Source organism: Gracilinanus agilis, chromosome 3 (genome assembly GCF_016433145.1).
Source record: "Gracilinanus agilis isolate LMUSP501 chromosome 3, AgileGrace, whole genome shotgun sequence".
Lineage (NCBI taxonomy): Eukaryota > Metazoa > Chordata > Mammalia > Didelphimorphia > Didelphidae > Gracilinanus > Gracilinanus agilis.
This window is the reverse complement of record NC_058132.1, coordinates 603,744,840-603,759,051: the sequence shown is the minus strand read 5'-3', so window position 1 is coordinate 603,759,051 and position 14,212 is coordinate 603,744,840. Positions and strand designations below refer to the sequence as shown.

Below are 14,212 nucleotides of genomic sequence, written 5' to 3'. Positions count from 1 at the left end.
TCCCTAACTATACATTTCACCATCAGCCCTTAGAAATACATCTGTATCTTTCAATTCAAATGAGGAAGAAAGGTTTTATCTTCCAATGTTTCCTGACACTGTACAGCTAACTTACTTGCATCAGAAAAAAAAAGTGCAAATTAAGATGCAGATTTTACACTCCCGATACATCTAGCCTCAATAAGAATTGAAAGAAGAGGCCTTTGCATATAGTGGTGAATGTGAAGGTCAGGAAAAGCATGGAGCATATTTTTGGTCCTCTTCTTCTGTTCCTACTTCTCTCTAGCTCACTTTAAAACATGGGCATCATCTCAGCAATTGAGACCCAGTCCTGTCCAGTGGTCTGGCACCATTAGGAAATACTTGTCCATCGCTTCACAAAATCTAGTCCTATACAATTCTGGAGAGACTACTGTTGGCATTTTACCTAATAAAAGAGAGAAAGGAGGAGAAAGTTATGGAATCAAACAATTAATGAACAAACAGGCTCCTGGAATAGATGATGCTAATCATCTTTATACAAGAGTTGTTCAAGGACACATACACCAGAAAAGCTCAATTACCTAAATGCTATCTCTAGGTAAAAAAAGCACTGAATTCAGGAAGGCCTAAATCCAAATCCTGCCTCTTAACACTTATAAGCTATGTGACTCTGGACCAAGACATATAAGTTCTCTTAACTTCAGATTCCTCATCTATAAAATGGAGGAAATAAAAGCATCAGTCTCACAAGTTTGTTGTGAGGATCAAATGAAAACATATACAAAGCATTTTACAAACCTTTATCACTATATAAATATTGGCTATTAGTATTACCATCCCTACCAGATTATCTGTAACATCACCTCAGATTCCTGCTATAAGTTTACATTTTTTGAAAAAGATATTAACACTTAAGAAGTACCATTAGAAATTCAGAAACTAAAATGTACTAGCTGTGCTTCCTGACTACACAAAGAATATGCAATGGAATCTTTTCTATAGTAAGAATTGCCCACTTGAACTTCAAGAATAAGCCATGACAAAAAATGGGCATATATTTAATAATTCTAGAAATTGGAGAAATGAGGACTAACCCATTTACTTTTAGGAATTTTAAAGATGGACACAGGGTCCTAGTATTAAGGAAAAGGAATAAGTAGATCAGTTAGTCACCAAAGCATTTGCTAAATGCTTACCTATATGCAGGCACTGTGCTAAGGGCTGAGGAATTCAAGGAACCCTGTCCCTACCCTCAGGGAATATAGGGAAAGCAAGGAAAGAAGTACAAAGAAATGTTTCATCACCTTGGCCTCCTAAAATTCCAGTTGATTTCACTACCATTTCAAGCTTTTTGTCCCATGTAAATGTTCTAATGTAATCTGTAAAAGGGAAAAAAAAGGTTAACAATAAAACTGAATTTAGAAATACAACAAATTGACTTTTCTGAATCAAAAGTGTTGGTGAAAAGATGAAAGATAGAAGACCAATAAGTTTTGGGGGAAAATTCAGTAAGATATTATTAATCCGGGGGGCAGCTGGGTAGCTCAGTGGAGTGAGAGTCAGGCCTAGAGACAGGAGGTCCTAGGTTCAAACCCGGCCTCAGCCACTTCCCAGCTGTGTGACCCTGGGCAAGTCACTTGACCCCCATTGCCCACCCTTACCAATCTTCCACCTATGAGACAATACACTGAAGTACAAGGGTTTAAAAAAATAAAAAAAGATATTATTAATCCAGGTTCAGTAATAATCTATAGCCCCACTGGCAAAGCCATGGCACATATGCACAGCAGGCACTGAAGCTGCTCTCCATTCCCCCTCTTCCCAGAGCCTAAGGACATTTTCTGCATGCTGAACCCCTTGCCCAAAGCAAAGTAAGCACTTTCTCCCTCAACTCTCTCCTGTAATGGGGAGAGCAGAGACTCACAGACAGCCCTCTGGGCACTCGAACTCAGAAAAGGTTCAACAACTCTGATCTATAGTATTCCATTTCAATTTTTATTATCTTAATAAAAGCAAACTTCATATATTTACTTACCAATAATTCCAACTACTAGTTCATTACTGGTATCATCTCGTCCTACCAGTAAAGAATAATCTATAATGAGATGACTTGAGAGAAAATGGGAGTCACTATGGATAGAGGCTCTCAGCACAGCTTTGCAATGAGAACGGATATACAGAGGGTTATCGCGAACCATCTTTAAGAGATTTTCATCCAGGAGAACAACATCACAGCTTTCTTTCCCTGTGTCTGTTTTCACATTTCGGTTCCTAAGAGAGCCCTTCAGATCAAAAACCTAATTAATAAAGAAAAATTCTAGTTTACTAAAACACTCTGAAGTTGATATTTAGTCATATCTTATAGCAACTGTCAAGTAACGTCATAAAAATGTGAGAAGCGTGGCATAGTATAGACAGTCAGACCTGGGTCCAAATTCTGACTGTGACACATAATGGCTATGTAACCCTGGGCAAGTCAAAGCAGTCACATATCTATGATAGAAGAGGGAGTTTCCACATCAAGAGTTTCTTATAAGGGGTAGCTAGGTAGCACAGTGGATAGAGCATCTAGTCTGGAGTGTTGGAAGGCCCTTAGTTCATTCAAATCTGGCCTCCGTCTAGCTATGTGACCTATGACAAGTTATTTAATCTCAAACACCTACCCCTTACCTTACAAAGTATCAATTCTAAGACAGAAGGCATATGGGTATAAAAAAAGTGAAACATCTCCATATATTTAGTATTAAATAACTTTGTAAAGGCACCTAAAATATGTGATCAACTTCCTGGTCATGAATTATATTATTAAATTGTAGGACTCCTCCTCAACCATGTTATATAATTTCCTTGGAGGTTCAGAAGGTCAAAAGTTTCTCTACTATAAACTCTCATAAATAGCTATCACACACATGCAGAGTGTAAAATTGACCGGTAGTCTTCTTACTGGGCCGCTTCACGTAAAAATGTTATTACAATTTACATATTTAGATTTCTGTAGAAAGGTACAAAGCAAACTGCTTTATACAATCCAAAATACTTTACCTGAGCCATCTTTCTCCCATAGAAGAGATTTTCCATGACCAAGAGATCCAGCTTCTTCTCGGTATTATTCTGGGAGTTCTTATAACCAATTCGATAAACCCCAAGAATTTTGGCCAATGCTGTGGGTCTCTAATCAAGAAAGAATCATTAAAGGGAACACACAATAAAAAAAATTTGAAAAGTGGATGAATTTTAGTCCTGTAACAGTCCCTAAATTGGGCTCGAGTAAACCTGACATGTTAGATAGACTAAGAACTCAAGATTATATAATGTATCATATGAAGTACAGTAATAATAATGAAACAGTAGGTTGTTTAAATATAGCAATTTTACCCTATCTGAATGCTTTGAGAAATTTTTCAAAGCAAGAATTATATTTTTCAAAGGAAGAAAGATAACAGAGAGCCCACGCTGCATTAGTATCTGCACAATGTTAAAAAGTCTATATAACAAGGCTTCCAGCACATCAAGTAGAACTTTGTGGAAGATATAAAGGAGAATGTGGAATCACAAAGGATGAGAAAGCATTGCTGGAATTCAATTTAAACTGGTGGAAGGAATATCAATGAGATCCAAGATTCATGTATTTAAGGAAAAAAGGAGCTGTTGACATTTATATACTATTTGAGAGCTTACATTTTCTTTTGTAATATGCAATGAGTGAATGAAAAACACTTAGACAACTCTTGTTCTTTTTTTTTTTTTTTAAACCCTTACCTTCCGTCTTGGAGTCAATACTGTGTATTGGCTCCAAGGCAGAAGAGTGGTAAGTGTCTGAGGACAGATTTGAACCCAGGACCTCCCGTCTCTAGCCCTGGCTCTCAATCCACTGAACTACCCGGCTGCCCCAAGAAAGCACACGCACGTACACGTGCACACACACACACACACACACACACACACACACACACACACACACACACACACCAAGCAGTATTCAGGTGATACAAATACAAAAAAGCAAAATTGTGCCTGTTTTCAAAGCACATTTATTCTAGGAGATAGAATCTAGGAATAGGAGAATAGACTGTCCCACCCCATGGAAGAAGGGCAGATGACAAGATGGTGGCCAGGGTGGGTTGAAAGCTAGACTAACTCCTTTGATCCACATAACCACCCCCTAAAGCAAATAGCAGAAAAATTCTTATTCCCATTTTACAAGTGAGAACTTGAAGATGAGAGGTGAAGAGACCTATCTGATGTCACACTCTCAGTAAGTGGTTGATTTGAGCACAACTTATCCAGGACAAAATTGATTTTTCAACTCTGGAAATTTGTCCCTTTTAATTTAAGGTTCAAGATGTTGGGCACCGGGGAACCATAAAGAAATATTCAAAAGAAGTCTGTTTTGGTCCTACCTTCTGCTGTACAGCATTGGTAATATAAGTGAAGTAGTGTGGTGCAAAGTCAAGGAAAGACTGGACCTCCAGGCGAGGCATCTGCTTCAGAATGAATCTGTCATCTGAAAAGTTTCAATTTCACATGCTCACAAAGTCTCTCTCTCTCACTGGGGTTGTGGGACTAAGGGTCTTAATCATCAAGAAAAGATCAGATACTAGGTGATGACTCTTTTGAGTCCAGCAACTTCGAGACCATTTATATAAGCATGATCCCAGAGGTAGGGGTCCCCATCTGCTAAACTGATCCCATGTGAATGTATAAGGATGTGTGAACATATATACACATATACCATTCCTATATTTAAATACAATTTCTCTGAACTCAACTGTTGTTATCTAAAATATACTGAGAAAATCTGTAATCAGAATACTATTTTTTAAACTAGAGGCCTAGAAAGAATATTAAAACAATACATGAAAACCTGTACTTAACTAAGAGGTCTTAATGGATAAAAGGCTAGTCTTAAGCATCAAATCAGTTTTCTCCTAGTTGCATAACTAAAAATAATAAAAGAAACGCTATTTACCAAGTAAATGGCTAACTTACCTTCAGTCACATAAAATGCAGCCCCTGATTTTCCACCCCTGGCTTGCCAGGGCAAAGAGTGAGAAAGGGAACGGATAAAATCTTCTTCACTGCTCCCCAAGATTACTTCACGCATCTTATGAAACTCTCCAGCATAATAGAGACGGCAGTAAAACTTGGCATTAGCATCAGAAAATTCTATGAACAAACACAAAAGAGGAAAGAAAACTTCATAAAACAAAAACAAGACATTTGCCTTCAAAAACCACAACAACTTCATTTTTTTCCATAGCCCTAAGCAAAATGACATTTTCAATATTAAGACCATTCTCCAGAGCTCTACCATAGTTATGTCAAGGAAATGTTCAGAAAAAATTACACTTTATGAAAGGCAAGTCATATATGTTCAGATAAATTAAGAAAAAAGCAAAGTCAAGAACCAATTGCCCTTTTTTTTCAGTGGTTCTTGGGTCTTATTTTAAAATCCACATATACTGTACAATTTTAAACTATTCTCATCATTCTATGTGAAATGATCTGGGCTCCTAAAGATTTTTTAAGGCAAGAGTCTCTAGATTTAAATTACTGATGTGAAATCTTGATACAAATCATACCATATATAGTGTCCCTACCTACAGTTACCCTTTAAAAAGTTTCATGCCAGTTTGCACACACTTAAGATACCTATTTTATCACCACGTTTTGAAGCTAGAAGCCCTAGAAGAGATGCCAATTTGTACAATTACAATCCCTTTCCTCAAAAGTAACCCTAAATGATTCTATACTTACGAAGTTCCACGTGAGGATTTGCAAGTGGTTTTTTGGGGGTCTCTCCTCCATCTATTTCATCTAAAAAAATTAAAATTATTTTAGGAACAAATAAGATAATTTTCATATTAGATACTAATTAATTTTCAAAATTAAACAATACCACAACAAAATATGGTTTTCAACCTTAGAAACAACTTACTCTCCTCAGCTTTCATTTAAAGAAACAAATCAATTGAAATTATTTAAGTTCAATTAAATTTCTAGCTAAAATGCAGATTCTATCCAACTTGCAGTGAAATAAGAAGTCAGTCTTTCTCATAAGATTCCCTTGTGGGGCCAGCGAGGTGGCTCAGTGGATTGAGAGCCAGGCCTAGAGACAGGTCCTAGGTTAAAATCTGGTCTCAGACACTTCCCAGCTCTGTGACCTTGGACAAGTCACTTAACCCCCACTGCCTATCCCTTACCACTCCTTCAGCCTTAGAACCAATCCATAGTATTGATTGTAAGATAGAAGATATGGGTTTAAATTAATTTTTAAAATTTTTTATTCTAAAATATATAATTTTTCCTCCTATGCATGAAAAGTTCTCATGATATCTCCTCATATTTTGGAATCTGCAGCTCCCTCCAAGGTTTAGCTTATGCTACCCCTTGAGAAAGTCTTTCTGTTCTCCCCTATGAAATTATCCTGTCTATATTTTGCAACTGTTTATCTGTGCATTTAATCCTTCCCTATAGTAAAATCTAAACTTGAGGTAAGGGACTGTTTTATTTCTCTCTATATGTACCACTTCTAATACAATACATGGCACATAACAGGCACTTAGTAAACTTCTGCTGAATTGAATTGACTGCAAATATTATTAACCATTTATAAGCAGTTAATGAACAACTTTCATTTTTGCATTTTCTAACTTATCAAAAGTTACCTTTCAAAGCATAGACCAATCCCTGAAGGATATCATATTTTTTATTTTATATGCCATAAGCAACCCATAATATAATAGCTAAGTAGTCCATTTAAATTTTAGTTTTTTTTAAATATGGCAATAGATTTATTCTTAAGATTTGTCTGTTTTTTGTTTTTTTTACCTCTAGTCCTGTACCCAAAATATATTCAATAGGTAAGACTAGGGAAAAAAATTAAAATGAAAAAAATATTCTAAATTGTGCTATGAATTCCTGAGCAAGAGAAGTATGAGAAGGCAAGTGTAAATCTTTTTTTAAATAAAATTTCCCCCCCCGAATCACATGTAAACACAATTTTTAAGATTTAAATTTTTTGAGTCCCAAAATCTCTCTCCTTCCCACAATCCCTTAATTACTCCCTCTTAACCCTCCCCTCTCCCTGAGATGGTAAGCAATGTGATATAGATTTTCCATGTGCAATCATGTAAAACATTTTCGCATATTATTCATTTTATGGAGAAGTGTGAATCTTACCAAGTAAACAATATTACTTCAAGATTATGGCAAAGCTCAGTTTTTTAGGTACATTACAAATTTAAAGCCTTACCATGAGAGTAAGGCCATACTTCTCATCCTACAAGTAACATAAAATAACTAAATGAAAAAACATTTTGCTACTTTGACAAACCTTGAGGTTCTATTCCTTGGTTCTCTGTCCCTTCTTTGCCCATCTGTCCAACCTGGTAGTAAGCACTGTCTGCACCACGTAAAGTCTCCTTCTTTTGGGAAGATAAGTCAGGGCTCTTCCCTCCAGCACCTCGGAAGAAAGACAACACTCCCGAAGCCTTTTTGGCTAAAAACAAAAGAAGTAAATGTTATTTTCCAAATAACCTTATCAACTGTACTTGAAATTGAAATATCTGAATTAATTCCCTGGATGGCAAGAGTCACTGTACAAAGAACTAAGTCTGATTTTACAAAAACTCTCAAATTCATGTTTTGTGGGGTTTTTGATACACCTCATTGCCCTGCTAAGTCAGTCAGTTGTGTCCTCCAAAGTTCTTTTCATTGGTTTAGAGGTATGGAAGAAAAGAAGCTACTTCAGGCCACAAGACCCATAAAATGCTGTCAACAGCAATTCCCAAGAACCAACACAGTGAAAACACTTATTTTATGTCATTCAGTCAGTATATAATGGTTAAGCCAGAACTGTATATAATACAATTGACAAATAGTTTTTAAAACTTCTAAAGAAATTTAGTTGATTTAATTACTAAATATGTGTCTTTGTATTATCAGTGATCTTTTATATAGCCTTTTCTTTCTGAAAGGTGATAAAAATTAAGGTTTGCTTCTATTATATGTTTTTAGGATTCAAGGCACAAATACAAATGGGTCTCATTTTTATTCTAGCATTAGCTATTGCTGGTTGTGAGTTTCATGATGTGCTTGCTGTTAATAATATGTGATTTCATATCATTTGTTCTTTAAAAATCCATACATATCTGCCTTTTGATCCAGCCATAACACTGCTTGGTTTATACCCCAAAGAGATAATGAGGAAAAAGACTTGTACAAAAATATTTATAGCTGCACTCTTTGTGGTGGCAAAAAATTGGAAAATGAGGGAATGTCCTTCGATTGGAGAATGGTTGAACAAATTGTAGTATCTGTTGGTGATGGAATACTATTGTGCTCAAAGGAATAATGAACTGGAGGAATTCCATGTGAACTCGAAAGACCTCCAGGAACTGATGGAGAGTGAAAGGAGCAGAACCAGGAGAACATTCTACACAGAGACTGATACACTGTGGTACAACTGAACATAATGGACTTCTCTACTAGCAGCAATGCAAGAATCCAGAGCAAGGCTGAGGGACTTATGAGAAAGAAAACTAGCTACATTCAGAGGAAGAACTGTGGGAGTAGAAATACAGAAGAAAAATAACTGTTTGATCATATGGCCCAAAACGATAACTCTAGTCCAACTATCAATAATATGGAACTAGATCTTAATCAATAACACATATAAAACCCAGTGGAATTGTGCATCAGCTATGGGGGGGTGGGGAGATTTGGGGAAGAGGGAAAGACACGAAACATGTAACTACGGGAAAATATTCAAAATTAAAATTAAAAAATAAAAATCCATAAAAATTAAAAACTTTGTGAAGAGCTCATAGTTATACAAGAAAAAAGACAATATTTACAAACAATATGACAACAAAATTGTTTACATAAGTGAAAATAGGTTATTTAAATTCCATAGTTTTAGGAGATTTAGGCAGTACTCACTTTTCAAAAAAGGAAGGAGGCATAAGACTGACAAATGAGAGGAATCTGTAAATTCAAATAAATCAATAAGCCTACTATGTGCCAGGCACCACTGTGCTGGGAATGAAACGGTCCTTTTTCTCCAGGAACTTCCATACCCCCAAAGGTACAATGTGTGCAGATGTTAAGTATATGGAATAAACAGAAAATAAATCCAATATAATTGGAAAAAATATATAATTTTTAATCTCTGCAGAATCTCAAAAAAAGAAAATGCAATAGATTAGGGAAGGAGAACACAAGCATTGGGAGTAAAGGTGTCTTGTAGTAGAGAATATCTGAGCTGAATCTTGAAGGAAACAAGGGAAACTAAGAGGCACAGATGAGAAGGAAGTGAATGCTAGATAGAGACCAGAGAAAGAGCACCACATGTGAGGAAAGGCAAGATGGTCAGTTTGGCAAGAACAAGATAAACTTAAGGTTAAGAACCTAGACAATTAGAAAAAAGAAAGGTGGTGCAGTTTCACTATTAGGAAAGGAATTTTTGGCAAATGGCATGCAGAGATAATGAGTTCCATTTTGGGAACATTGAGCTTAAGGTGTCTGTAGACATCCAAAGTGAGGGGAGACTGGAGCTTAGGAGAATAAGGGAAGACATACAGATCTGTTAGTCATCTGCACAGACAAATAATATGCTCTTGGAAGCAGTCATCAAATAAATGTAAAGGGAAAATAAGAGGGTCCAAGACAGAAAACTGTATCATAGTGAGAATTTAGCAAGCATGACAAGGATGAAGAACCAGACAAAGAAGACTGAGGAATAATTAGACAAGGAAAAACAGGAGAGAGTAGTGTCACAAAAACAAAGAGAAGTGGGAATAGCCAGTACAGCTTGGTATCAAAAGGTCAAAAAAAAGATTTTAAAAATGTTTTTAACATCATATTTGGAGATAACCAATAACTTTGAAAAAAAAGTTCCAGGTTAGTAATAAAGTTGGAGAAGCGAGATTGCAAGAGGCTGAAAAAAGAATGAGAGGTGAGGAGGGAGAAGCAAAGAATGTGTATATAATTAGCTTTTTTCTAGACCTCTGGGTGAGAAAGGGATGTGCAACTTTGATGACAGCTTGAGGAGATAGCAGGGTGAATGAAGGTTTTACAGGATGGGGAGAAGACCTCATTTGTAGGCAGAAGAAAAGGAAGATTGAGAGATGGAGGGGGTGACTGATATGGCACTCTTGTTGGAAGATATAGCAAGGGATGGAATCCAGGACAAATGAAGAGATATTGACCAGAAACTGGAGTCTTTAAAGGAGAGAGCAGAAGATTTATATCAAGGGGTTTTATGATAGTCATGGAGAAGAGGAAGTTCATAAAAAATGGCCTCTATTTTCTTAGAATGAAAAATTACTTTTTAGTTGAGACTATAAGTTGACAGTTCCATATTAGCAAAGGTAGATCCTTCTGAACAGCATATAGCCCAAGAATAGTTGTTTAAAATTATAATTTAACTATTTGCATTTTAATAATGGGAACAAAAATTTCAAGCTAGAAAGGATATATATCTAGTTTGAGTCTCTTATTTTACAGAAAAAGACCTGAGGTGCAGAGAAGTTAAGGGTTTGTCAAAGGTAGTGAGTAGGAGAAGCAGGGTTCAAACCCAAGTATTTGATACCAATCTACTCTCTTTCCACTATGCTAGGCTACAATAACTTAAAGGACAATGGCAAACTATGCAAAGAAAAGATGGTATGTAAAAATTTCAGGGGCAGCTAAGTTGCTCAATGGATAAAGAACCATACCTAGAGACAGGAGGGCCTAAGTACAAACCTGGCCTCAAATACTTCCTAACTGTGTGACCATGGGCAAGTCACTTAATCCCCATTGCATAGCTCTTACCACTCTTTCGCCTTGGAACTGATACACTCAGGGTCAGTTCTAAGAGAGAAGGTAAGAGTTTTTTTTAAAATAAAGTAAAATTTAAAAACTAAAAAAACAAAAAATAAGTGCTTTTTGATGTCATTTCTTATTTCATTACCTCTTCTTTTTTACCAACCCATAAACACACCTTTACTGCAGTCAGAATAATGAACTAAAGCCAGCTATCAGTACTAACAAGCACCACAGCTGTGCAATCTTACGTGGCTGAGGTTCAGCTTCCACTGGTCGACTTGCTGGTCCCCCAGCATCAGGTAATCTGACTGGGCTGCTACTCTTGGGTCTGCTGTCCAAATTACTGAATTATCAAGGAGAAACAGGTTTTATACATTTATTTATACACTTAATTCATGGCTTACAGAAATAGAAAAGACTTTTGTTAGCAAAAAGGGAAAATGAAGCAAAATTAAATAGTAAGCAGTTTGCTCCTCAGACCCAATTTTTATCTCAGAATCAAAAGAACTCTTTTTCTTGGCTAATGTTTTAGTTATAACCATAAAAACCCTAGTTAGACAGTTCATTTTGGCCCACAGTGGCCCAAGATTATTAAAGAGATTCTGATAGATCAAAAGTTCTAACATGTTCTACCAAGCTTGAAACAGCCTGATAACTGTATCTGATGTCCAAGGTCCAACCCAGCTAAGTTAGGATGATGATATCTCCAGAAGGTGGGCCACCAAATTATTTTGGACCCAACCATTTTGTAAGGAAGAGAGGCTTTGGGGGAACTCTGTAAAGGTGGCAAACTTGAAGATCAGGTGAAATGTTAAATGTTGCAAGGATTTTTCAGCAGTGGGAAGGAAATAAAGTGATAAACAGTTAATTTTTTAAAAATAATAATATTGCTGAAGACATAAAGATTGGAATTCAGTTAAAATTTTACCTCACACTGTTTCAGTGACTAGTTTCCTTTCTTCATATTTTTTTTTGAATGAACTAAGTTCATTCAGTGAATCGTGAGTTAATAAAAAAACAAAATCTTTCACTTCAATTAGCTAAACTATATTAAGTAAATCTAATTTACTAAAATCAATGATTGGATAGCTATAACCTAAGATGGCTTAAAGAAATTCTCAGCTTAGGGGTAAAGAAATTAGGTTTGCCTTTTAGTAACCTTCACAGAAATAAATTATTTGCTATTTTAAAATATACTATTATTAAGTGAAAGTAAATCTTTTATTTTTTTTGAGCTATCAAGTCAATTTCAATGATAGCAGCAATACTGAGCCTCTGAGTATTTCAATGGATGAACCTAGGACCAAAGAATCATGTTCCCAAAAAGTTCTTAAAGAAAATATCTTTTTTCTATATTCTATATTCTGTATTTTTCTATATTCATACACCCAGAAATAAATTACTATAGCATAATAAAATATTTAACAAGTGCTCTATTTTTTTAATTAAAAAATGGGAGTATCAAAATCCTACAAACAAAATAATTATACAATTATTGGTCAAATCTCACTACACCATCCTCTAAAAGGTTGTTCAGAATCATTTGTTATATCTGAATTTTGTTTTATCAAATAATGGTCAAAATAAGTGAGATCATATCTATAACTTCAAAACTATTATAATAGTCACAAAAATAAAAAAGCAATGCTATTTTTAGAAAAAATTTACAAGAGAATTACAATTTACAAAGTATCTATGAATTACACAAACCTGCTTGCTTGCAGTACTTCCTCAGTGGTATTCCGCAGAGACACTTTAGATAATTCATCTAAAGCATTTTTGTACTCCTTACAACTTAAAGAAAGAAATTTTAAAATATTCAGAATTTTTAGAATCACAACAGAGAATGGAAAGAGCTAGAAGGTACCTTGAGAATTCTCTAATGCAATCTCTATTAATTTCATTTGGCTCTTCACTTTAAGCAAACTTACACATTTTCAGAGAATTATAACAATAAAGAAAAGCAACCCATTATTGATAAAGAAATGATGGTAATTAATGAAAAGTTCAAGGGGCAGCTAGGTAGCTTATTGGATTGAGACATGCTTACCAATGTGAGATCCTGAGTTCAAATATAGTCTCAGACACTTCCTAACTATGTGACCCTGGGCAAGTCCCATTGCCTAGCCTTTTTGCTCTTCTGCCTTGGAACCAATACACAATATTGATTCAAAGATGGAAGATATGGATGTTTTTTTAAAGTTCATCTTGCTGCCTGAAGAAATCTAAGCCTGAGGAAAAGGTAAACCTTCTATCCATAACTTCCTCTACCTCCATAAGAATAATTGATTATAAGTGCTTAGTCATTAGCCTTCAGGTGAAGCAGATATTTCTATATTGATACACCCAGAAACAAATTTAAGATACAATTAATTTTTTAAGTAAATAAAGCATTGCTTTAAAGTAATATCTAACCTAGAAAACCTGTTCTTTGGAAGATCAAAGGATATTATTTGCTCAGCTAAATTTTTTTTTTTAGATTTCTCATCTATTGATGTTTAACAGCTCATCAGTGCTTATAAGAATACTATCTTCCAAAAGGCAAATGCCTTCCCACTGAAAAACAATTTAAAATAAAGTCAATTTTGGCTCAGCCATAGCAATAATGTTGTGGAAATGAATGTAATCCTGCCACTCTTCTAAAAGGATTCCAATTTTTAGAAGTCTTTGGACTGAGTAATCTAAGCTTACGAGGAGAACCATAGTCTTGCTTTTATCTATTTCCTATAATTGCTTAAGTTATGGCTCTGTGTTTCTAAACTTAGTTCACAGTTCAGTTGCTCTGTAATGGGTTAAGTTTAGAATTCTGCTAACCACTGATTTTTCCTGAACAAGAAATGTTTGCATGGAAGACTGTGTAAGAAAGAAAGGGAAAGTCTGGCATCTTTGGCCACCAAGCTATCTTTCAAGAATGTCTGTTTTGCTATATACAAAAGTCTGGGCTGCTATCTGGCACATGGACTCCAACAACTGAGCTCTTCTCAGTTCTATTGATAATGAGAGGTGGTACACTGCTAGCCTCAACTACCAAACTTTTAACCCATCATATTGCTCCTTGCAACTCAGTTCTGTAACCAATCATTTTTTGTACTTGATTGTCATTTACCCAGCTCTGTGTTATCTTTTCCCCTCCCCTTGATAGATTTAGTTAAAAAACCCCTATGTGCTGTAACAAGTATTGGGCACTCAGGTGTAGAAGTATCTTTGGGTGGGGGGTGCAGCTGGGTAGCTCAATGGATTGAGAGCCAGGCCTAAAGACAGGAGGTCCTATGTTCAAATCTGGCCTCAGACACTTCCCAGCTGTGTGACCCTGAGCAGGTCACTTGACCCCCATTGCCTACCCTTACCACTCTTCTGCCTTGGAGCCAATACACAATATTTACTCCAAGATGGAAGGTAAAGGTATTAAAAAAAAAAA

At 35.7% G+C, this 14,212-nt stretch overlaps 1 protein-coding gene across 1 annotated transcript in view; it reads right to left on the bottom strand.

The window, feature by feature from the left end:
• Positions 1–311: 311 nt before the first annotated feature.
• PIKFYVE (phosphoinositide kinase, FYVE-type zinc finger containing) overlaps positions 312–14,212 on the bottom strand; it is a 121,432-nt gene continuing 107,531 nt past the window's right edge. Inside the window, 11 exon segments of the mRNA XM_044669421.1 lie at positions 312–427; positions 1,287–1,361; positions 2,018–2,279; positions 3,025–3,153; positions 4,383–4,486; positions 4,972–5,148; positions 5,740–5,799; positions 7,319–7,483; positions 11,043–11,137; positions 12,505–12,650; positions 13,323–13,350. Of these exon segments, the coding sequence (XP_044525356.1) occupies positions 312–427; positions 1,287–1,361; positions 2,018–2,279; positions 3,025–3,153; positions 4,383–4,486; positions 4,972–5,148; positions 5,740–5,799; positions 7,319–7,483; positions 11,043–11,137; positions 12,505–12,650; positions 13,323–13,350 (1,357 nt within the window).